This window comes from Aureobasidium melanogenum (assembly GCF_000721775.1).
Source record: "Aureobasidium melanogenum CBS 110374 unplaced genomic scaffold scaffold_5, whole genome shotgun sequence".
Taxonomy (NCBI): Eukaryota; Fungi; Ascomycota; class Dothideomycetes; order Dothideales; family Saccotheciaceae; genus Aureobasidium; species Aureobasidium melanogenum.
The window spans coordinates 222623-245744 of record NW_024470057.1 but is presented as its reverse complement, the minus strand read 5'-3'; the positions used below and the strand labels follow the sequence as shown (position 1 = coordinate 245744).

The 23122-nt window shown below is 49.0% G+C and overlaps 11 protein-coding genes across 11 annotated transcripts; 5 read left to right on the top strand and 6 right to left on the bottom strand.

Annotated features, from left to right (window-relative positions):
* Positions 1-241: 241 nt before the first annotated feature.
* On the bottom strand, positions 242-3757 carry M437DRAFT_82604 (uncharacterized protein; the record flags this gene model as incomplete). Its single annotated transcript, XM_041027781.1, has 8 exons — positions 242-322; positions 380-433; positions 485-567; positions 618-774; positions 824-1497; positions 1547-1772; positions 1884-3330; positions 3384-3757. The coding sequence occupies 8 exons, from the start codon at positions 3755-3757 to the stop codon at positions 242-244; spliced, it is 3096 nt and encodes a 1031-aa protein (XP_040881615.1).
* A 1297-nt stretch (positions 3758-5054) lies between these two features.
* On the bottom strand, positions 5055-6076 carry M437DRAFT_14706 (uncharacterized protein; the record flags this gene model as incomplete). The annotated part of the gene is made up of 3 exons (XM_041018775.1): positions 5055-5226; positions 5282-5663; positions 5914-6076. Coding segments are annotated over 3 exons (717 nt in total), but the record flags the coding sequence as incomplete, so codon positions are not given.
* A 1799-nt stretch (positions 6077-7875) lies between these two features.
* M437DRAFT_43884 (SAICAR synthase-like protein) lies at positions 7876-9001 on the bottom strand (the record flags this gene model as incomplete). The annotated part of the gene is made up of 2 exons (XM_041020823.1): positions 7876-8688; positions 8738-9001. The coding sequence occupies 2 exons, from the start codon at positions 8999-9001 to the stop codon at positions 7876-7878; spliced, it is 1077 nt and encodes a 358-aa protein (XP_040881613.1).
* A 688-nt stretch (positions 9002-9689) lies between these two features.
* Positions 9690-10271, top strand: M437DRAFT_82601 (uncharacterized protein; the record flags this gene model as incomplete). The annotated part of the gene is made up of 3 exons (XM_041027780.1): positions 9690-9700; positions 9760-10142; positions 10213-10271. The coding sequence occupies 3 exons, from the start codon at positions 9690-9692 to the stop codon at positions 10269-10271; spliced, it is 453 nt and encodes a 150-aa protein (XP_040881612.1).
* An 849-nt stretch (positions 10272-11120) lies between these two features.
* On the top strand, positions 11121-11471 carry M437DRAFT_15174 (uncharacterized protein; the record flags this gene model as incomplete). The annotated part of the gene is made up of 1 exon (XM_041018799.1): positions 11121-11471. A coding segment is annotated over one exon (351 nt), but the record flags the coding sequence as incomplete, so codon positions are not given.
* Positions 11472-12083: 612 nt separating this feature from the next.
* M437DRAFT_43835 (alpha-1,2-mannosidase, putative subfamily) lies at positions 12084-14728 on the bottom strand (the record flags this gene model as incomplete). The annotated part of the gene is made up of 4 exons (XM_041020818.1): positions 12084-14187; positions 14365-14473; positions 14527-14562; positions 14614-14728. The coding sequence occupies 4 exons, from the start codon at positions 14726-14728 to the stop codon at positions 12084-12086; spliced, it is 2364 nt and encodes a 787-aa protein (XP_040881610.1).
* Positions 14729-15306: 578 nt separating this feature from the next.
* M437DRAFT_43851 (uncharacterized protein) lies at positions 15307-15972 on the top strand (the record flags this gene model as incomplete). Its single annotated transcript, XM_041020821.1, has 2 exons — positions 15307-15489; positions 15541-15972. The coding sequence occupies 2 exons, from the start codon at positions 15307-15309 to the stop codon at positions 15970-15972; spliced, it is 615 nt and encodes a 204-aa protein (XP_040881609.1).
* Positions 15973-16312: 340 nt separating this feature from the next.
* On the bottom strand, positions 16313-16971 carry M437DRAFT_43333 (riboflavin kinase; the record flags this gene model as incomplete). Its single annotated transcript, XM_041020727.1, has 2 exons — positions 16313-16720; positions 16855-16971. The coding sequence occupies 2 exons, from the start codon at positions 16969-16971 to the stop codon at positions 16313-16315; spliced, it is 525 nt and encodes a 174-aa protein (XP_040881608.1).
* Positions 16972-18002: 1031 nt separating this feature from the next.
* M437DRAFT_64229 (uncharacterized protein) lies at positions 18003-19784 on the top strand (the record flags this gene model as incomplete). The annotated part of the gene is made up of 2 exons (XM_041024387.1): positions 18003-18036; positions 18088-19784. 2 exons carry the CDS (start codon positions 18003-18005, stop codon positions 19782-19784), a joined length of 1731 nt encoding a protein of 576 aa, XP_040881607.1.
* Positions 19785-20697: 913 nt separating this feature from the next.
* Positions 20698-21939, bottom strand: M437DRAFT_43819 (uncharacterized protein; the record flags this gene model as incomplete). Its single annotated transcript, XM_041020816.1, has 2 exons — positions 20698-21787; positions 21836-21939. 2 exons carry the CDS (start codon positions 21937-21939, stop codon positions 20698-20700), a joined length of 1194 nt encoding a protein of 397 aa, XP_040881606.1.
* A 353-nt stretch (positions 21940-22292) lies between these two features.
* On the top strand, positions 22293-23081 carry M437DRAFT_43393 (DUF1115-domain-containing protein; the record flags this gene model as incomplete). The annotated part of the gene is made up of 2 exons (XM_041020736.1): positions 22293-22392; positions 22450-23081. 2 exons carry the CDS (start codon positions 22293-22295, stop codon positions 23079-23081), a joined length of 732 nt encoding a protein of 243 aa, XP_040881605.1.
* Positions 23082-23122: the final 41 nt, after the last annotated feature.

The window sequence follows — 23122 nt, the reverse complement described above, 5'->3', positions numbered from 1 at the left end:
TTAAGACATGGCAAAATCTCGCGTGAGTCTGTTGTTGGTGTAGAAGGCGCTTCTGGAACACGAGACCATGACAATGCTTGAGTTGGGGACCCTTCTCAAAGACTTGACTACCCAACCGTAGGACATTGCGATATCAAACTATGCCTCGTTTTGCTGGACAGTTGTGGTGAAATGTAAGGTATTGTCGTATAAAAATTTTGTGCGACGGTGTGCTTTCGTATATATGCCGTATGCTAGATCATCAAGTCGAAATCTTCTCTATCAATGTATGCATCTTGGGTATCAATTCGGAGATCTTGAAGGGCTTCGTGACAACATCGTCCTTACGTATATGTTAGTCTAAACAATACTACAATGATGGCAGAATGAATTAGCTTACTATTCCTGCTTCTTGTGCCATGGTGATCTGTTCGTGACGCGCGTTCGCTGTAACCTGTTGCACGTGTCAGTCGATGCGAGCATCAACAGGTGTGATTCAACCTACTGCTATGACCGGCACTGGCCTTGTAAGTTTGCCTTGCTTTTGCCACTCTCTGATTTTTCGTATGCAAGTCAAACCGTCCATTACTGCGCAGAATTCAGTATGTGTATGTCAAGACGATCTGGTTTTGGCTCACCTGGCATTTCAAGATCCATGAGAATGATCGATAGCGGTGTTGCATATGGCCCGCAGTCTTTTGCAAATGATGTCTTTTCCAAGAACAAGAGAGCATCCGCACCATGATTTGCGACATGTACTTCGCACTTGGCCTTCTTGAGCTGTTGAGCCATTACCTGCAACAAAGTTAGTACAAGAAAAATGCTTTGACGCCTGAAGACGTACCTTTTGATTGATCAGATTATCCTCAACGATCAAAACATGTAGCGTGTTCGCATCGCTCGGTGAACCAACAATTGGGTTCTGAGATGCTGAGTGAGATCTATTGAGAGGTGCAATGTAGTTGGGGTGAGTGACACGTAACTTATCCGTCTCATCATCGGATTTCTGGCCATCGTGTGGCGACTCCTGGCCGTTCTGTGGAGATTTGCTCTGTCTTGGTCTCTTAGCAGCAGACCCTTCGATATCAAGAGTCTCTCGCCTGCCGGTAGTTGCAGCCCGACGTGCTTTCACGTAGAATTTGAAGTCGCTTCCCTTCCCTGGCGTGGAAGAAACTCCAATGCGGCCGCCTTGGAGCTCGGCCAACTCTTTACAGATGAACAAGCCTAGACCGCTACCGCCATAAGTAACGTGAGTTTTCGGAGACGCCTGCGAGAAGCGTAGAAACAGGTTCTTCATCTCGTCACTTGTCAGACCAACTCCAGTATCGTTTACCGAGAAGTGGAGGAACAGGTCTTCGCCGGTGCCCCAGTCAGCTCCCAGAACTGCGTCTTGCTTTGAGACTCTGGGGAAAAAGTATTGTTCACCATCGCTTTTCATCGCCGGACTCTCAAGAGATGCGCTGATGGTGACGGTGACCTTCCTCTGGTCTTGATGTTGAGTGAATTTGATTGCGTTACCTAGAATAGTTCAGCAAACAGTGCCATTTCGACATTAGATCAATCTTACCCAACAGATTGATCAAAACTTGAAGCAATCTGGACGGATCCACGTATACACGATCAACCGCGAGTGAGTTGTACGATTGATCCACACGTATCGCACTATCGATGTCTGCGTTTTGACATTCTTGCTGATAGAGTCTAAGTGCGTGTTTGACAGTCTCAACGGGATCTACCTCTGTTGGTGTAACCTCTAGAAGTCTAGCATCTAGCTTGCTCAGAGTCAAAATATCCTGCAAAAGGTCAGTACATTGACAAGCTCAGATTTGGATACACCGCAATGATGACCGCGACACTGTCACACAGCTCTTGTTTCATCGCGATTTCATCCTAGTAATGCTTACATTGATGATTCGTTTCTGATGTTGTGCACACAGAATAATAGTCTGAGTGGACTCCAAGATGTATTCCACTCCCTCACGATCAAATTGCGTGTGCTTTCCGCTGCTAGAAGATCCTCGAGCTTCCAATACAGAAGTGTTGACACCATCCGCGCACTGCAGAATAGCTGATAGGGGGTTTCGCATCTCGTGAGAAACAGTGTCGATGAAAGATTCGCTTTGTCGCTTCGCTTCGAGGACGTCCAAAAGTCTCTGCTCTTTCAACTCCTCAGCCAACTTCTGATGCGAGATGTCAGTATTACATCCCCAGATCGCCTTGAGTGTGCCATCTTCTGCTGACTCAGGAAATGCGGACGAAAGAACCCAACGAAATTGTTTTGTTTTACTGGTCGGTTTCAGACATATCTCGATGTTTGTGGAGATTTGGTCTTGGGTCAATGACTTCCATGCTTCTGCGAGTGCTGGCTTCGTTTCATCCGTTATACCGTCCCACCAGATAGGATGGCCCTCTGCATTCAACCCTGAAACTTCACCGAGGTCCATTTGATCGTGCCATGTTTGATTGCCATAAACAAGATCTCCATTTGGTTCCAAGATCCACATAGCGACATTGGACATCTCGGCGAATCGAGCGAAACGAAGCTCATTGATAGAAAGCTGTGCTTTCAGTTGCATCTGTCGCTTGTTCTCTTGTTCGAGAAGGACTACCGACGCGGCTGAAGTGGCCAACTGCTGACTCCAGAGTCGTGTATAGCGTTGATAGTCGGTGTCGTACGTTCGGCGTGGATTGAGACCCATTACCACGAATCCAATCGCGTTCAATCCCTCACTATCATTTCTGGTCGTCGGTCGTATTGGCATCACCACGGCATGTGTGATTGGTTCACTGAAAGCCCTCCCTGGGGTATCCGATTTGAGCCAGTCCGGTGTCTTTTCGTGAGCAATTTCCAGGAGGACAGGTTCACCAGAGCTGATGGCCTTTTTGACGACCTGATGGAAACCAGGCTCTTCGAGGGCAACATCGAAACCAATTGGGACTTGTGTCATAGATTTTCCGATCACACCAGCCAGACTGCAAGCTCTGGGAATAGTGATCCGACCAGAGGAGGATACAGAATCAGAATATGAGCTAGACCGGGTTGACCTGGAGCGTGAGCCAGAACGAGTTTCGGAACCATTTGTTGAGGATCGCTCCGCATCATCGTTGTGAAACTCATAAGCGATCGCGTACGGGATATCCCAGATGTTAGCTTCGAAGCCTTTGAGCACCGCATCCCAGTAATGTGCCATATCTCGAGCACCACCAGCGTGATTCCCAATATCGATCAGGGTTTGAGTCCTTCGCTTAGCCAGATTTTGGTCTGTGGTCTCGACTGCAGTGTGATAGAACCCTACCACTTCCTTGTTGTTTCCAGTAAGAGGTATGAAAGTATAATCCACAAAAACTTCCCTGCTATTGGTTAGTATGCTGGCGCAGGATGAGTGCATTGTATGGAGACGTACTCATTATATCCATGACGCCTCAAGAATAGAGGCACATCCTTGTGGCGGGTTGCCTGGCCCTTTTCCCTACCAAGCGCGACAATTGGAGCAAATTGAGGCTCCCAGACTTCAGCATATGAGACCATCGGAGTTCCTCCCATGAGTTTCGGATGTTTTTCGCCGGCGAATTCAACGAAACCGTCGTTATAGATCATAGTCAGGTCGTCCCCCCACATGATGGCGCTGGGTGTCGGATCCAGCATAATCAGATCTATCATCTGATTTAATTGATGTGGCCATGTTTCCGGCGGTCCTAAGGAGGTGGCGCTCCAGTCCACACTGCGGATGAACTGAGCGTGTGGACTTTCTATGCTTTGCCAGCCGAATGTCGGCATCTTCGTGTAGCCGGTGCGCAATCTTGTTCCTGACAGCAGATTTTACACCATCCCGCACAGTTCCAGACCGAGATAATTGCTTGTTTCCTTGACGTGGGGAGTATCACAGTATCGTTGTTTTGTTTGAAAAGAAGGAGAAAGCGCTGTTGTACTCCACGCACACGCACGAGGAAACAAGGTTTGGGCCTGGGCCCGACAACGTCATACTGGCCGGTGGATTTTCGATGTTCGCGACCCGCGCATCCGGCAACTTCTCGAGAACTCCTGTAGTTATGCATCGCAAACCTCAATTGTCATGACCTGACCAGCAATCAGCGAAAGACCATGCCTGGAGACAAGCTCGAGCATCGAAAAGGAAAAACTCGTTACTTGGGGGTACTCGTCGGTGCCAAAGGCGACTTCGTCGGACGACCAAATCGAGACCCCTGCATGAATCGCACGCTTGACAAATTGCTTGGCTGAAAAGTCCGATAACTTTTGCTACCTGCTGATTATCTAAACAACAACAAAGGCATTATTGACCTGGTAGCAAAAGAGAAAAGATGGAACAAAGCAACAAGTTGCCGAGAACACCAACATAAAGCAAAACTGCTCACGAAGCCTATGTGACCAAGAAAATCGACACAAGAAAATTTCAATCGAGATGAGAATATGGTCGAAAAGACAAGCAAACAAGCAATCGAGATCAGGCCAACGTTCACTCTCTGTTCATGAGCAACGGCTCCTCGTTCTTCGCAATACTGCTCATCTCATCATGTGTGAGCTTGGTTTCTTCAGACTGGGGGCCGGTCACGACCGCATCGCCAACTACTGGCTTGACTGACTGCTCCATGGTATGAGGATGAGGATGCACTTCCGCGGCCGTCTTCTCGAGGTGCGCATCGACGTGATCGTGTACACCGGCGTCTTGGCTGTAGTCGATCTCGTTGCTGTCTGACATTCGCTGCTCCTCCTTGCCAGTCACGGAAGACGAGTATGCTGAGCGAGGAATATTTCCCGTGTTGCTAGGCTCGTTTTCCCTGTCGCCTTCAGATCCATAAGCTGGATCGCCGATCATGTTCTGCTGCATAGCACTCATCACCGGACAACCTGCGGAAAGCGCGGCGCTCATGCTTGCGCCAGACACAGGGCATGTAGCATTAGCCGAAGTGCTGTTAGACTGGTCATCCGATGTCGTGTTGACATCTGCAGGCTGGCTCTCGTTTGGACGATCTGAACTGTGTGTCTCTGCGAGTTTCAAGCCATCTTGCGACGGGACTTCGATGTCGAGAGCAGCCGAAGGGTCAATTCTTCTGTCAACAACCTGTCTGTTGACAATGCCATTGGGCGCAATTTGGCGGAACATCTCCAATGGATCGAAGTATGTGTTGACGTCTTGCAGCCTTACTGCATCATCTACGGTTGCGATGGTGATGCCGGTGATATCGATAGCTCCTCCATGAGCCTTGGCTGTCACCTTCTCTCCTTTGCTGCAATATGTCAACTATATGTCATACACATTGGATATACATCCCTTGGACTTACTCATTGAAACCGACATAGTCATTCTTCATGGTACCCCAGTGTCTCCACTTGAAGGCGACCTTGGGAGGACCGCTATAGACTTCAAGGACCTCCCATGCGAAGGTTGGCATCATACGCTTGAATGTTTTGTGGCTGCTTGCAAAGTCCGAGTACATGGGACTGTAGTATTCGTTCGGCGCAATGATGGCGTTGTATGTTCCGACCTTGAGCATATGTTCGCCTGTCTGGCCAGGACCTCCATTGATCGCAAAGGAGTATTTGGCGTGATCGATGGTTCGCCAATCGGAGAGCTCGGGCTTGAAAGAGGCTTCGACCTCCCAGTTCTTGACGAGGTTCTCAACCATGGACTCGAGGCTGCCAGCCGTGTGATTCGCCTGTTTAGCTTTCGGAATGTTAGCCTCTTAGCCTAGGTGGTATGCTTGACGTTACACAAGTGAGGACCCAGCTTGCAAGCGCCAAGTGTGGCGCAAGACTGCTAGAACGATACGCTAGATGCCCGAATGTGATAGATCGTGGGTAGGGTACATTACGGAGTCCACGTGCTGATGTCTTCAGGGTCATTGCTGACAGGTCGGTGGTCGTACATGGCGAAGACGCATGGGTGAAAAACAATGAAAGCGGCGAGTACTCACTCTCTGCGTACACCTTTCTTGTCTTGGAATAGTCGGGCGCTCTGCCGTACCGCCATTTTGACTGGGTGTCCTTGAGTACAGCGTCTGGATCGGCGAGATAGTCAGGGATTGATGATTCAGGAGGCTTGTCCTGAACAGGCTGTTGGACCTCTGCAGTAGCCATCTTGGTCAAACAGCTTTAGAAGGGTGTCGTGTCAAGACAGATATCGCCAAGTATACTAAAGATGTTGCAGGCAGGAAGGTTGGTAAAGTTGTAGCTTGAAGAGTTGAGGCTGAGACGAGAAGAAGGAGGATATTTATACGCCTCCTGTGCAGGATCCGACAGCTCTAGGATCCGAGAGCTCTAGAGGCTCTCGGATCCAACATTGAGTCGAGCTTTATCCCCGCGTGAGCGCAACCTATCATTTTGGGCATTGGAGTAGTGGGACGCATGCGTTGATGTAGCACAAGGTTGCCCTGCAAAAAGCGCGGTCCATCGGCAGCTGCGGAGGTTGCATGCCTGTGTCAACTTGACCTGAGACTGTTACCCTAAAGTGGTTTAATCAAGCTGTTTGAGTAAGCGATCAAAGCATAGCTATTTGACTTTAGCTAGCCAACTTTCCTCAGTCGCGTTCTAGTACACCGTTTGCTCGAATGCTACTCCGATTGACCGCCAGATGACCACCACTAGGAAGTGTCATCTGGCTCATCAAGGCTGAACAAATTTAGAATGGCACGAACGGCATAATATAGAGGGGTCCAGGGACCAGATAGCTTGCCGGCTCGCATATCTTGCTGTAGCTAGCGAGGCGTTCACGCGTCTTTAGCCGCCTATTCCAACTCTGTTTCTTTGTCCCTATTCGGAGTATCGCTAGCAGCTAATCGATTTAGCAGCTGAAGACATTCATCACTGGCCACTCGGGCTTTCCTCCGTGACAGGGTTCCAGTTGAGGTAACGTTGTTGGGTTCCGCTGGTCAGTCGTCGATTGTTGTTGTTGCCCTTGTCGTCGTCGCAATCTGATGTAGTGGAGGAGGACATGGGCCGAGAAGGAACATCGGCACGGCACGACCTCTCTACGAAGCTCTATGCATGGCGCCCACCACAGATCTGGATCTCAAGCCTCTAATATGCAACAAGGCACAGATTGAATCCTTCATGAACATTTTGTGGTCCGTGTGGCTCGTAGACGACACACATTGGTTCCTGCTCTCAACTGCGCATGCAAGGACGGCTGATTGTTTGAGCCAGCCGCCGACAGCGTCCCGAGCATCGGCGTCTTTCTGTTTACAGGCGCACCTCGATGGCAACCTCGAAAACGTGCGCAGTGCAGCCCTCGTGTGTTGGCTGCCTACAGCCATTCACCCGCATGGATGCAGATGGCTGATTTGGTAGCAATGATCCTCTGACCTGCTACACGACTTGCAACGCGACTGCCCGCCTTCGGCTTAGCCATGTCGGAACGACGATTGAGAGAGACGCTTCACATGGCTCCGACTGGCTCTCAACACTCGAACAGGGGTCCACACAAGAGCGCGATGTGAGCCTACAAAGCGCGAAAGACGTGGAACACGCTGAAAGCGAGTAGGAGTTGACTCCGGCGGAAGTTGATCTGAGACCCCGACTGGTCAATTGCCGATCAGAATGAGAATCAGACATCTGCGACCAACCATGCATAGTCTTGCTATACCTACAAGTTTCTGATCAATTCAATCACGCTCTGCCCAACATACGTGCACTGACCAGATTTGAAAGCTGTCAAATCGACCCTTGGAAGCTGATACGGTATTTTACGTTGCCTCAAATGTCCAAATTTCGCCCGTACCAACATCAACAACTATTGTAAGCGTCGCTGAGCCGATGACACACTAACGCGTACTCACTTAAACACTTTACTGATGAATTGAGTCGAAGTGGGCCCAAACTTTTAACAGCCAATGGGTATCTAGGGATAACCGGAGCAGAATATAAGGCACTTATATACACTAGCTTGAGTTCCTGATCTCAATCATCTCATGACACATTGAAAGGAATCTCTGGCGATATTCAGCAGGGGTTGTGGTGATGCTCATATGTCCTTGACGGTCAATCAGATTCCATGCTTTTATCAACCATGTCATGACCCTTGGTTGCAGCTTATGCTTAGCCCAGAAGAAGTCGAGAATGGCAGCACGAAACACGAACTTCTGATCAGCAGAATACACACCGGTACGCCACGAATCCATTGGTGGCACAAAAGGAGGTCTCTTTGATTGTTCGATAGCTGTCTCCTGGCTTTGACATGCAGATGAGTCGTCAGCATTGCTAAGCGGGATCCTGACCAGAAACAGGGAATAGTCGACCGCGTTGCACTGTTCGAGCAGTGCGGTATCTCCCGAGAGTTGTTCAAAGAGGTCATCAGCCTGAGACTGAGTCAGAACAATCTTGTCCTCGAACTTGTCTGCTAAACGGTCTTTAGTGGCGTCAGAGGTAAGCTTGCCATTCGCGATATCTCGCTCCGGGAAGAAATACGACGTAGGCTTTAGGTCCCAAGTCTCCCATTTCGATGTGCTATCCTTTTCCTTGCCAATCAGAAGGTTCTCCATGATGATATGATGTGTTGGTGCAGTACCAAGCAGACCACCAATACCAAAGCGTGACCATTCGAGGAAGTCAGTAATTCGAATGAGCAATGACTTGGTGTATTGTATCATGTGGTTGTAATAAGGTTCCAGAAACTCGTCACGGAAGAACGAATGCTCAAACCCCCGGGGAACACTTTTCACCAGATATGCTCCGTCTCCAGTCGTGTAGAAGGTCTGCGTATTGCTTAGTTTGTTACTTGTATGGTAAAGGCGAACGACTCACGCTTCCCGAGAATCCCATGTCGCCATTCGGCTTCAGGCCGTTTCTCTGGCCAAAACTGTCCTTGTAATATTCTTCATCCACCTGCCACTGTTCGCGTAGTCTTTCAAAGAGATCATTGCGATGTTTAGTCAATGATAGTTGGTAGAGCGCAAAGAGATACGCGATGGCCGTCAAAATCCGAGCAAGCAGCGAGCGCGCCTTTGCTCCATTGTTCTCAAGAATCGCGTAAACTATCGACCTGGCAATCTTCTGCTGACGCACCATGATGAATGGTACATGTGAGATTGTTTGGGAAAAAGGTAAGAGAATCAAAACAGGATGTCGCACAAATAGCTGGAGATGCAACCCTGATTACGTCAGATGGCCAAGCGAAAACACCTCGCATCCTACTTTATCGCACTTTTCATCACAGATAAACATCTCGCCAATTTGTGCTGACATTCCAAGCTTGATTGCTTCAAGCAAAATGACTCGTGAGTATGAGGATCTTATCAGGTATAGTTGTCGGTACGACTCCAGGGTTAAATAGTCCATACAACAATCAGGGCGTGAGCAACAAGAGAGAACAAAGTTGAGTGATTTCTCAAGACATGTGTAAACCAGTGACAGGCAAGTGAGTTGAGCGCAGCTTCATCCATGAAGCTTGACGACTTGTCGCATCTCAATGTCCGTCTTGCTAGTGCATTTGTGAAACCCATGATCTACAACAACTGAACGTGCAACAACTCAAGATCATTAGCAGCAGTAACATGTTGGTAAGGCCGAAGAGCAGTTCCTTTTCTCAATTCAATCAAACCAGCCAGCCTAACAACTTCATCTCAATTCAGAACCCTTGACCAACCCTCTACACACGCACATCACCATTCGTATCAAGCAACACCGTGCGCCGAGATTAGCACATCCTCACACTTTCGTACGTTATCGGATTAGCTGTGATATCCGGCTACCTGCCATGTCCGTCCGGTAAGCACGATTTACAACAGACTGGTGACTGACTTGCGCTGACCGTCTGCTGTTTACAGCGCAAACATCACTGGTCCCTTCGCCGAAATCATCGTCGGAGCAGGAAGATCCGCCGTCGTCTTCACCCTTCCGAAAGAGCTGCTCTGCAAATCGTCCACGTACTTTAAGGCCGCGCTGAACAATGGCTTCTCCGAAACTACGACGCAACGAATCGTTTTCGATGACGATGATCCCGACATTTTCAGGACTTACGCCGTTCGGCTGCTTCAAGAGGAGTTAAAGCGCGAATGCCTTGATGAAGTTTCCCAGGTGGAACGACACCTATTCCAGCTCTACATCTTCGCAGACAAAAGAGGCATTCTGGATCTGGCAAATGACGTCGTTACCATGATGGCTTCTTACTGGGATCAGGAAGTTATTAACATGAGTGTCACTCGAGATTGTCTCCCTTTAATATCACCACAATCAACTCTCTACCAACTTACACTGGATAACCTACTCCTACAATCTAGGCTTGTTGCATGGAGTCAGAAAGAATGGAAAGAGTTCGGCAGTCATTCGCAAGATGTAATGCTGGAATTGTTCCATAAGGAACGTCACTTTCCCGATTCCTTTAAGGAGCTAGACGAGTGCATCAAGTCAATCTGCCACTATCATGAACATAACGGCAATGCGAGTGAACAAGTGGATTGTGCCGACAGGGTGGAAAGAGGCTGCAATACATGGGTGCATTACACAATTGACGAACTCCGACAGGTCAAGTGGAAATGGTGAACAACAAAACAAGTTGACGGCTTCCACAGATTAGAGGAGGGAGGAACCGGTCTGATATCTCAGCAATACTGAGTGAAAGCTCTCCACTCATGGTATCAATGTTACTTTGCCTCAAATTTGTATCCCTACGTGATTTTCTGTGTTCTTTTTACTCAATATCCATACCTCGTCATGCACAATTACTCTTGTCGCGCCGTCTCCTGCTATGAATGGCTGACATCGTCTTTCTTTCATTGCTCATTATATTTGGCCACAGCCTTCACCAAGTGAAACTCAGGTGATTAGGCTCTATAGTCGTTTCACTTACGATTTTCTCGCGCCTGCTGAAAGCTCTCTCACAACTCGTTATCTCTGAAAGGTTCTCTGAGCAACATCGGCAGCTCCGACAGACTCACTACAACAAATCAACAGCGCGACTGCCTCAGCTCTCATCACCGCAAGCGCACTTTTCTTATTGCACGCACCGCCGCAAAGGCATCGCGATCTCTCTTTCTTCTTCTACACACTTGCAACAGGACGATCTTCTATCAACCCAACTCACCAACATCCGTCCAACATGTCGCTCCTGTAAGTTAGCATGATCCCGACCTGCTGCCGTGCGCTCTCGAAGAACAATGCATTTGGCTCAGTAGATCACTGATCAAATTCACACAGAGATGCCATCACTGGTCCAACTGCCCAGATCATTGTGGGTAAGGGAGGGAATGTCCAACGATTCAATATTCATAAGAAGCTCCTTTGCGACTCTTCAACATACTTCAAGGCTGCTCTCAACAACGGATTCGCCGAAACACGCGATCAGAAAATCACACTGGACGACGAAGACCCGGCGGTCTTTCGCACGTACGTTGCTTGGCTCTATAAAGAGAGGCTAGACACGAGAACAATGCCTTCTGGTGTTCAGAAGGAAGCTGTTCAGAGGCACATGCTTGAGCTTTACGTTTTCGCAGATAAACGTGGCATCATAACTTTACTGAACGACACTATTACAATGCTAGCTTCACGATGGGCGGTTACAAGTGTCAGCCTGAACGACATAGCGTGGCTGTTCCCTCTCATTCCGCATACCAGCAAGCTATATCAACTCCTCGTGGACAATCTAGTTCTAGAACTCAAGGATACTTCCGAGATCAGACGTCGGCTTGTGGAAGGGGATCTACCAAGAACAGCTTTGATTGATATTTCCCTCAGACGCCAGTCTCTCCGGAGAAATTTCAAGAGGTACGAAGCATGCTTCGAGTCTGTTTGCCATTACCACCTGCATGAGCAGTCGGGCGGTATGAGCAGACAAGAATGTATTCGTCGTATCGAGGCTGGAGACAACGTTTGGTCTGATGAGCTTGATCTCGAGCAGTGCATGTGGGAATGGGACTAATCGGCAATTTGCAAAAAAAAAAAAACTGGCAAGATCAGAAACCACTCGAGGGAACGTAGCGGCACCGCATTTTCTTCGTTCAGTGCTGACACATTTTTATAGGTGCTTAAGCCTCCCACTGTTTTACTCATCGTTCTTCTCACAGATAAATTCGACATTGTCCCCAACATCTCTCGGGATCCTGCAACACACAAACAAAAACGCATGTCATGGTTGAGAATTTCCCGCAGTAGATCAGCCAGTAGAGAAGCTGGGAGGCAAATCCTCATACCTCGTACCCCAAGCACTCTCCACCGGCCCAAGGGTCAACTCAAGCACACCCCCTTCAACAGAAAACTCATGTCCAATCCAATTCTTTGCGTATGGCATCCCATTGAGCGTTGCACTCTGGACATAGATATTCTTATACTCAGTGTCGAGATTGACATTGCGGACAGTAGCCTTATTACCGGAGATCTGATTCGTAATGCTGATCTCAGGGAAGAAGGGAGGTGTAATGAGGTAGACATTTTGGCCTGGGACGGGAAAGAGTCCCATCATGGCGAGGACAATGAATGAGCCCATGGCGCCGGAGTCGTCGTTGCCGGGAATGCCGTTTACGCTTGTGTTGAATTGGGAAGGGATGTAAGAGTGTGCTCTTGCTGCGCTCTTGCCAGGACGACCGGCGTAGTGGTATTGGAAGACTGGGAGGAAGCCTTGCTCGTCGCCGATGTAGAGCAAGCCGCTCTCGTGAAGGTAGTCGAGACGGTTGACAAATGAATCTGGCCCGTCGAGAGTGTTGATCAAAGAAGCCATGTCTTGAGGAACATAAGTTGTATACAGCCATGCAGACCCTTCATACGTTTCATGACCTTCCGGGTTGAGATAGCATGAAGTGAAGTTGAGCAGAGGCGAGCAAAAGATCGGGTCTTGGAAACCCCAAGTACCATTCAAGAATTTAGGTTGCAAAAATCCAGTAAAGCCAGTTTGTGTGCCATTGATAGTGGAGTTTTGGTCCTCTCTAATGAGATTCTTCCAGTTCTCTGAGCGCGAGATGTATTTCTCATGGTCCGAGGTATGTCCAAGACCACGTGCCATTTCTGCGATGCAGAAATCGTTGTATGCGTACTCAACTGTGCGAGAGATACTGCGTGTAAATGGCCCAACGCCATATGGATCATAGTCATCGGCAGGGATATAGCCCAGCGACTTCCAGCTAGCCAAGCCTCCTCGGCCTTCTACAGCCCAATTCTTTGGTTCGTCTTCAGCATCTGATACGACAGCCTCATATGCAAGTGCCCAGTCGATATCTTGGGTCAGGTTCTTGACATATGCATCAGCCAGCACGACATCGGCATTAGATCCACCTTGGGTGAATCCTTTGCACAACGACATTCGGCAATCTGGAAGTTTGCCTTCGTGGCGGTATATGTCTAACAAGCTTCTGATCATCAGAGCCTGCGATTTCGGGTCGAACAGTGTAATCAAGGGATGTATGCTTCGGAATGAATCCCAGATACAGTAGTATGAATCATAATAAGGCTCTGTACTGTCCCACAGAGGGTTCTCGCCGGTGTAATCTTGCGGGCTGATAGAAGCACGGTACAGCCCGCTCCAGAAAATGGTCTGAAATTCATCGCTGACACTGCCTGGTGTGACTGATACTACGCTCATCTTGTCTGTCCAAGCCTGACGTGCGGCAGAGTGGATGTTGTCAAAATCAAAGCCAGAGATTTCTTTCTCTGCGTTCGAGCATGCTTGGGTAGTGCTTATAAAACTCAATCCAACACGAGCCAAGATATGAGTAGCATTGTTTTCAGGCGCATTGAAACGCACCCAAGCTCCAGCAGGGAGTATGTCAGGAGAGTTGTTGACCCCATCAGGTACAACACTCAGGCTTTTGGGTTCAGGGCCAGCCCTGTTGTTCATGAAGACACCAGTATCGCGAATGCTTGCGCCAGTAAAATCGGTACAGAAGTGAAGATCATATGTTCCGATGCCAAAGCTAGGACTAAAGGTTCCATTGCCGATTATTCTTCCGGTTTCTGGGTCCACAGAAATTGATCCGTTACTTCTAGATTTGGGCAGATCAATCAGATCTGCCAGGATGAGCGGACTCAGAGGCATGTCTGCAGTACCTTTGGGAAAGGAAAAACGATAGAGTGCAGTACGGTTCGTCACAGTCATTTCGGCACGGACAGAATTGTTAAGAGTGATTGCAAAGTATCCTGGTTCTGCAACAATAGAGCCATTGATCTGAGGAGTAGCTCTATCGACAGACGTGAATTGGCATTGATCGAGGTCATCATTGTGACATCCAGGGTGCGCAAAGAGAGGGAAGTTGCCGAGCGAGGGTGATCTGTATTACCCGTTGGTCAGATATATTCCCAAAACAGATTGTGGATGTGAGGTTGGGTATTGAAGATTGTAATCAGACAGAATTCTAGGTGGTCTCAAGGGGTATCGAGGGGTTGATGACAAGGTAGAAGTGGTTCATCCTTTAAACGTGAATTGAGAAAGACTGGGTCGAACTTACCCTCCAGTTCCGCTATCGTGCATGTGTGAAAAGCCGGTGATATTGCTGTAGTCGCTCGCATAACCGCCCTGGTTTTCACCATTGACATCTGCGACAGCTTTGGCCATACCTGTGAGAAAGTCAGCAAGAGTTGAATACCTCGCGGGAATTGGAAAGGCATACCAAAAGGCAGAGTAGCACCAGCAAAGACATGACCTGCTCGATTGTCAACATAGGAGCGGGTGTCGCCCTTCTTCTCTTGGTTCAAACCTCCAAAGCCTGTGCCTATGAGTGGATCAACGTAGTGAAGAACGTCAGCTTCTTGAGCCAGAGCAAAGCCGAGCTGAAAGCTCAGCAAGCCATACAGTACCCAAAAATGAGCCATATTGTCGAGTAAGTGATGGAAGCAGATGCACTTCCAGCAAACACTGGCAATCACTGATTATACGTAGTGTCGCATCCTGAGTGCTACAACAACGACCCCGCCCTCAGTTGATGAGGAGCAGTGAAGCGAGCAAAAGGCTACGGTAACATGCATGATGGACATGTGTCAATTGTAGCAAAGATTGACATTGGCCGAGAGGAGTGGAATACGATGCTACAGCACACAAAGGAAAAAGCGGGCACGAAACCAAGAGCGGTGGAGCAAACCCGACGCCAAGACGCTGACGTCGTATCAATTGACCCTCGGCTCGACTTTACAATCTTACGCCGTCGCGAACCAGGCGCGTCTTCTCACCATCGGCGGCAGAGACGTGGAAAGAGCGACCATATTTTTGTCCAAGGACGATATACTCGATTAATTTAAGATCAAGAAGCATTTCAAACATGCTGGCGACTTCGAATTACGGATCTGCTTCATCTCAGCCGCACAAATTCTTGCCCAGCGTGCCGTCGCCACTCTCTCCTCGACGTGCAAATGTCAAAAGTCCATCTACTTCCTTTTGGTCCTTCGACACATCAATGGCCACCTCAGCACCCCAGCAAGCACAGAATCAGCAATCGCATGTACCCTTCTCGTCTCGGCCGGTGAAAACAGCCCCTATACCACGCTCCGATGCATTGCGCGAACGCCGGAGGGACATGTTCTTGCGCAAAGTCCGTCAGTCTCGCGATGACAATAAGTGGGACTCGAGGATAGACGACGTATGATCCCGATAGCACACCAGTGTCAACTTTTGTGCTGACTTCCTTTAGATGGCCAGACTCGACTACCTGAAAGAGAAGCGACGATGGGAAGCCGAACAAGTACGATCCGCACCACAACTACATCCCGACTTTGCAGAAGCAGAAGAAGCCTCTGAGTACGACCTGCCAACATACAACAGCCAGACGGCATGGGATCCACAATCGCGATTCGACTATCCTCTAGACCCCGAAGCCGATGCTATTCTACAACAAGAAAATGAAGAGCTGGAAGCCTTGGTCGCTTTAATGCAAGAAGATGAACAACGTCAAAACCAGCAGTCGAACAGTCAAGAAGCATACGATGATCGTTCGTCAGCTTTCGGTAGCGATGACGATGAGTATGATAATATCTTCATGAATCTCATAGATGAGACTGGTGGTGCAGCTGGTGGTTCTGGGCAGCATCAATCCACAGCAGATGACGAGATGGACTTGAGCTAGACTGGCTCATTGGGGCGAAGAGTTTTTGTGTTTCTTCATGGCTTCTTTTGTGATTTAGCGTGGCGTTGGCTGGATAACTCATAGGACTCGATACATGGCTTGGTGGGATGGGCTCGGTGCTAGGGAAAGGACCTGTATTAGGAATCGGATTAGCTGTACAAGCTCGGTGGGCTGTTCACCTTACAAGTCGATAGCAATTGTAAACGTATCTTTTATGCTTGAAATTCTTCACTTTCTTTCGCCAGCATCTATCGTGTATTGTCATGATAGCATCCAATGCCGATCTTTATGCCGAGCTCGTCCTCTACACTTCCCTCTCCATCATTCCACCATCCACCTCTCAACTAGCAACCTTGCCCTTTCCCTCAAACTCCAACAAATAAGGATCCTCCTTGAACTTAGCATACCCCTCCCTCTCCAAACACCTCCTCGCAACACCCACATCAAACTCAATATCCTCAATCAAACTCTCCTTACTCACGTAATCATATTCCGGCCTTATGAATCCCAATATCACAAGATTCATATGGGCACCATAGAAATCAGCATCGAACTTCTCGAGGACATGGACTTCGACACTGCGGACTGTGTTTTTGTAGAATGGGTTCCAGCCGATGGACATGACTTGAGGGTAGATGGTGGAGGTGGAGGAAAGAGAGCAGTAGCCGTAGTAGACGCCAGACTCGATTTTTTCGTGGCCACCGATTGTGAGGCCTGAGAGGGGGATGTTGGCTGTAGGGATGCCGAGCTAGAAATGGTTGTCAGTATTGAGTCTTGTTTTGTGTTTTGTCTTTGTGTTGGCTCTCTTTCTTGTGTTGTGAGAATTGAAGGAGGCCAAAAAACTTATGTTCTTGTGGTTGTCAGAAATGGCGCTCTACTAACCTCTTTACTGCCGCGGCCAAAGCCTTTGACAACTTCGCCGTTCAACTTGAGAGGGAATGGTGGCTCAGGGCCGCTGTCGGGACCGACGATGGTATCACGAGGGCCGTCCGGACGCATTTTGAGGTTTTGTTAATGGTTTGATGAGTTCGTGAGTCGTGAAAGTTTGAAGGAGATGTTTACTACTCTATGTCTGCTTGGTGTGACTAACGCTCGTGGTGAATCCACGTCGGACTTTGCGGCGTTTGCAAGAAACCATCCTGGACCTCTCCTTCAGCTTGACCAAGATTCTCCCTTGCGACGCATGACAAAACATAAACGCGACATGTTGATTTCATTGAATCTGGGTATTCACTGCTCTTCGAACAAGGTAAAGGAAACACGTTCTGTAGTGAGATGGGCGATATGCGGTCTACTTGGTGCATCAATAACAGCAGCAGTTCTGGGCTCTAGCCAGGCTGACATCGGTAAGAAGTGATTGGGAAGTCGGTGTATCGTAAGTGATGCAAAAGAACCGATGCAAAATGCGTGCGTTTCGAGGGCCAAGTTTGGCTGAATCTGGGTGTTATCCGAAGTGAGAAAGAGCTGGGCCTGGAAATGCTTTCCCTTCACTCCTGAGAAGACATCACACACAGATATTATATTCTTCCAGCACTGTTCACCTGTCTTTTCCTATCACTACCTCGTCCCATTTTCCTTTTCCTTCACATATCTCGCTCGCACTCAAGATCCTTATTCCGTGTATTTCTTTTGGTCATCAGAAGATCGGAAAATCGACTCGGCAAGCGCGAAGGAGCTCGCAACGCATAACAAACACAAGTCAATGCATCTTTCAAGTCCTGCATCGCGTCTAAAATTCCAGTTAACAGTCGCTTGAAGAGCCTAGCGATACCTCGTATGTTTTCTGGACAGCATCTACTTCACATCTTTCCTCAAAGCATCCCTTCGGCTCGCCTACATTGCTGTCGCGTTCATCTACAGCACCAACGCGCAGTCGCTTCACCATCACATTCTGTCGCAATTGGCGGCCGCGCACATTGAATATCACATCACTTCGACGCGTCCAATCGTATACCCATCTGGCAAAAAGAACCACGACCCTTCTTGTCTCTTTGCACGAAATCATCGTTGAGTAATCTCGAGGTTGCCAGATGGACTACGTCTACGAAAAGATTGCTGGCAAAGGTGAGTCTTCAAGGTTCCAACCAACGCGACTCATGCCAACACAATAACCAGGACCGGCTCGAAGATATAATTTGGAGAAATGTCGAAAAGAGCTCGAAAGAAGTTGCAACAACTACCAGAACCGTGGCAATTGCTTCCCTCCCACACCGCGTACTACACCAAGCAGTGCGCCTAATTCACAACCGCAACACTCTCCACAACACAAGAATGTTCGATTCCAGACTCCTCAATCGCTGAACGAAACCGCGCACATTCCTCAGAGAATCAAGCGATGCCCGTTTCAATACAACGAGGATGAGCTCCGGCACCGAGCTGAGCGAATCAGGGCTGATCTCAGGCCGAAACTTGAGCCTCGAGCCCATCAGCCTCATGTGTTGTCTTCGGATCCTTTGGACGTTCACACAGGCCAAGACTTCTCGAATGACGATTCTAATAACAATCGAAACAATAACAGCTTCGCGCCTCGCCGGCATCCAACACTGCATCGACAGAATTTGACGTATGACGATATTATTGCGATACGGGATACCGCTGTGCGCATCGCAAATGATTGTGCCGTCCGCGACGAACAGCCCTATCCCGAATCACCCCGTCAAGAGACTCTGCGCAGCACACGATCTACAACTGGGCTGGAGAAAACCGAGACTCAAGATGCTGATCCCACTGGCTCAGACGAGGGACAGGATGACAATGGCATCAGTATCACTGAAGATGGTTGCATTATCCAACATGGCTTTGACATCTCGTCCATAACCTTTTCTCCTACAGACACTGCTCATCCCAGATGCGATTCAGCATGTGATGTCAAACACACGACACCTAAGCAAGAACCTCGCAAAGAGCCATTCAGGGCAAGCGTCAGGAATACAAAAGGTGCAAGGGTCCCGGTCTGCTTTCGCAAACAAGAAATCTTGCATCAACGAAATGTATCGCATCTTACAGCTTTGTTCTCTGGTCCGTCCTCTTCGCAATCTCAGGGAACTGTACAGGAGAAGCTACGCAAACCAGATGAGCAGCAACAACACAAAAGAATGCCAGTTCCTGCACGTCCTTCTGTCTTCTTCTCGGGCTCCAGCTCATCAGGCGCTGTTGTGTCTGATAGTGAGGATGAGGGTGAAGGACAGATGAGTCGCGAGACTACGAAGATTGACAGTGCTACGAGCTCAACCGTTTGTGCTGATGGGACTAAGGACATGGCATCTCTTGGTAGTGTTGCAACCCTTGTCAACTTGAACAAGCTTGCTGAAACTGTGAAGATAAGCGATCGTTTGCCGCAGCATTCTGCACGACTCTCGCCTCTATCATCATCAAAGCGTCTAGCCCCGAGTCCTCTTCAAGTCAGGCAGAATCGACTTCCTCATGCTGGTACACACCTCCCACAGCGGCAATCAGAGCATCCTGACTTTACTTCTCATCCTCGAGGGCAAGATACTAGCAGACCTCCACCTCTTCAGAGCCGCAAACCGCAACCACAACTTCTTCGCTCTCATCAGACGGCCAAAGTTCTTCTGGACCACCGGCAACATCGTCGTGTCCCAAAGCCGCCATCTCCTCGCGCTCAATCTCCGTGCCAGGCTCTTGGTCTTCGTCTACCTCCACAACCGTATCACGAAAACCACAACTATGTTTCTACGCTCCTCGACAAGATTGAGAAAAATGGCGGAGGCCGCCCTGCGAACTTTAGCTGGGATCATGTTGCCCCTATGCATGGATTCAGCTCATGCCATGCCTTTTACGTCCTCGACTAGGTAGCTTGGGCGTTGTTCTTAGCAACTCTGCATTTGGAGAATTTTATTCACCGTCTCCACGACGATAAACACCTCAGCATGGACCTCAACTCCCTGCCTCCCTTTGCTCCTGGAACTGCGGCAGCAGCCCTTTCAGCTTTCTTTGTTGCTTTTCTTGCATATCGCTGCTGCTTTTCCATGATACCCACATCGCGTTTTCTTCTGGAGTTCTCATCTTTTTCCTGGTTTATCACTCCTTCCATTCTTCTATTAGTCGCGGGTGATATGAGGCTGACTGGCGCAATGGGCTGCCGATCGACAATGTCTAATACCTAATGCATAATGGACAATGGCTAATGCCTCCTTTCTTCCCCATCTTCATCGCAGACAGCCAGCTCTTCCCTCCGTCTTTGCACGGAGAATGTTTCGGTCGACAATCTGTCTCTTCTCCAGCATCTTTCTTCCTTTTGAAGATGCAAGCGACCAGGAAAGTAAAGGAATCTGTTGGAGATGACCTAGACTGGGCTTTGTCAAAGGAGAATGAGAATGAGACAGACAGAGAAAAAGAGTAGCTTTAATGTTTAATAGCAACCAATGAAATCACTGATCGTTCTTCCTGCCCTTGACTCCCTGGGCCTTCCTTGCTAAGTTGCGTGTCGCTCCAACATCTATTATGCTCTGAGTGCTCTTGAAGCACATACGTTGCTAACAAAGTATCCAAAGCACCTGCCCTTGAGGAAAAGCGTAAATGTGATTTGAAAGGGTATCGTTGAAGAGACTGTGTCTTTTACTCTTCTATCTTGTCGTCCCCTTCCTTGCAAACACTCCTCCGTATCAGGAAAAACGCCAAACGCTATGCTAAACCTCCCATTCCCCCCATTATTTCCAGCAATCCACATAATAGACAGACAGAACCCATCCTGTTCTTGGGGTTCTAATCATCTCCTCTTAAACCACACATATCAGTGCCTAACCAATAATCCAACCAAGCAAAAATGAGCCAGTAAAGACTTGCATTCTTCCAATCAAAGTTTCCATCGTCAGTACGAGGGACGGCAGATCCTATCACATCGCCCTTGGTACCGACGAACAGATTGACCACAGGCCAGGTTGCCAATGACGAAGATACGGATTTTGAAGGTTCGGCAAAGGCCATGTCTGCGGGCTTCAGGACAGCGCGCGTGGCGCCTGGGATGCGCATGGGACGGTTTTGGGCGGGTGTGGGGGCCGAGAGGGAGGTTGTGGTTGTTGATGTTGTGGGTGCGAGGGCTGTAGAGGAGGTAGGTTGGGCGGTTATTGTTGCTGAGGACATTGTGTTGGACGAGTCACTTGGTGTTAGAGTATCGCGAGTGCTGAAGGTGGGAGGGAGAGCTGGACCGTCGATTTGAGCGCCGGCATTTGAGTATGGGATTGGAGCATCGTTGGGAGGACCAGTACCACGGAAGGGCTCTGCATAGACGAGGAAGCCGTGGATGGGGTGAGGAGAGCAGTGACAAGCCAGGTCTGCGGCTTCGGGACTGTCGAAGGTGACTTTGATCCAGTGATCTCCTCCACGGTAGGCGTTGCGTTTGCGAAGAGCGGCTTGTGAAAGGGAGCGTTGGGCTAGCTTTGCGCGGCTGTATGTCAAGCTGTGGTCGTAGCGTTGGTGAGGCGGATGGCGATCGTAGTCCTCGTAGACGATGCCGTTGGAGATGCGTTCGTAGTACTCGATAGCAGCCCATTGCGAGTCTGTGCCAAAGCCGTACAGGATAACCTCAGTAGCTTCCTTTGCTGAAGCAGCATCCGCAGCTACTTGTGATGCAGCAGCTTCGGAGGGCTTCTGTGTAGGTTGTACTGGATCTTTTGCCTTGAGCTCGTCCTTGTACTTAGCAAAGATGAAGTCCTCGGTCTGCATGTTTTCTTGTCGCACGACATCTTCTTTGCGTGCTGGTGTTGCTGTCTTGCTGCGTGAGAAACCACGACGGCGTACTGAGCGTCCAAATGGGCCTTTTTCTTCGGGTTCTCGTCTGCGGCCTATCTCTGCGCTGTGAAGAGTTAGTTTAATTTAGGGTACGAGGTCGACTTGGACGTACTCGGCAAACTCATAGCCCCAGGGTAGACGTCTGCCAGATGCATCGAGTGCTCTTTCACTCTCGGGCACAGCATGGACTTGCATACCCCCGCGCATCGAGTTCATGGCTGTGTTGAAGACGTGATTTGGGGCCGAGAAAAGTGATTAACGAGAACGATAGCGGCGCAGATGTAGACTCCAAAGCTTCTCCTGTCGTGACTGAGACGCAACTGTGGTGTAAAGGTGAATGACAAAGTGATAAAAACAGTCGATACTTTCTCACATGCGCGCTGTTGGAAAAGCGTCACCTCCGCAACCAACCAACACCAGGCCCGAGCTTCTACCATCAAGTCTTGGCACTAACTATTCCATCATCCATCTATCATTGTTCTTGCACACCACAATCCTCACAAAACCTCAATCAAATAATGGAAGGCAACCGCGAACGACAAGCCGCAGAGCTAACTCTCCTCACAACGATGTACCCCTCCGAGTTCTCCTGGCGCACAACACCACCCCCCGATCTCGAAACTCCGACAACCATAACCACCGACCCAAACTTTAGCTTGTCCATCCACCGTACACCCACCTATATCCTGCACCAACAAACCCCTGGCTGATTTTCAACAAATACAGCCAGTTATGCCCTCGAGTTTTCTCTTCCAGACACCTATCCCGATACCCAAAAACCGCATGTGTATTTATCTTGTGGCGGTGACGTCGATACCTCGACTCGCAAACGCGCAAGAGCAAAGTTGGCAGAAGTGGTCGAGGAGCAAGAGACAGGCATGGAGATGCTCGATTTGATTGTGACGTTATTCACCGACTATCTTCCCGAGTTGACAGAAGTCAAGTCACGTACAGACCAACATCAAGACCAGGAGGGTAATCAACGGCAACACACTTCGAAGATCAAGCGAGTGGTCATATGGTCACACCATCTGCTAGCCACCTCGAAACGGAAAGATATCCAAGCTTGGTCTAAGGAGTTGTCGTTAAGTGGTTTCAGTCGTCCAGGTCATCCCGGCAGTATCTTTGTCGAGGGCGATGAAGACCAAGTGGACGAGTTCGTTCGTCGCTTGAAACAGCTGCGCTGGCAAGCCTTACAAGTCAGAGGCGAGGAAACAGCTGACAAGCGTATCTGCGGTCCTGGTGATGGTGTGCTCGAGGTCGAAGGCCTAGGCGACATTGCAGAAGCACTCAAGAAGATTGACGCCAACACTGCCGACCTTTTCCTCCAAGCCATGAAGATTGCAAAGACAGACTAGCACCATATGAAATGAATCGATGTTTTGAAATGAGAATCTTT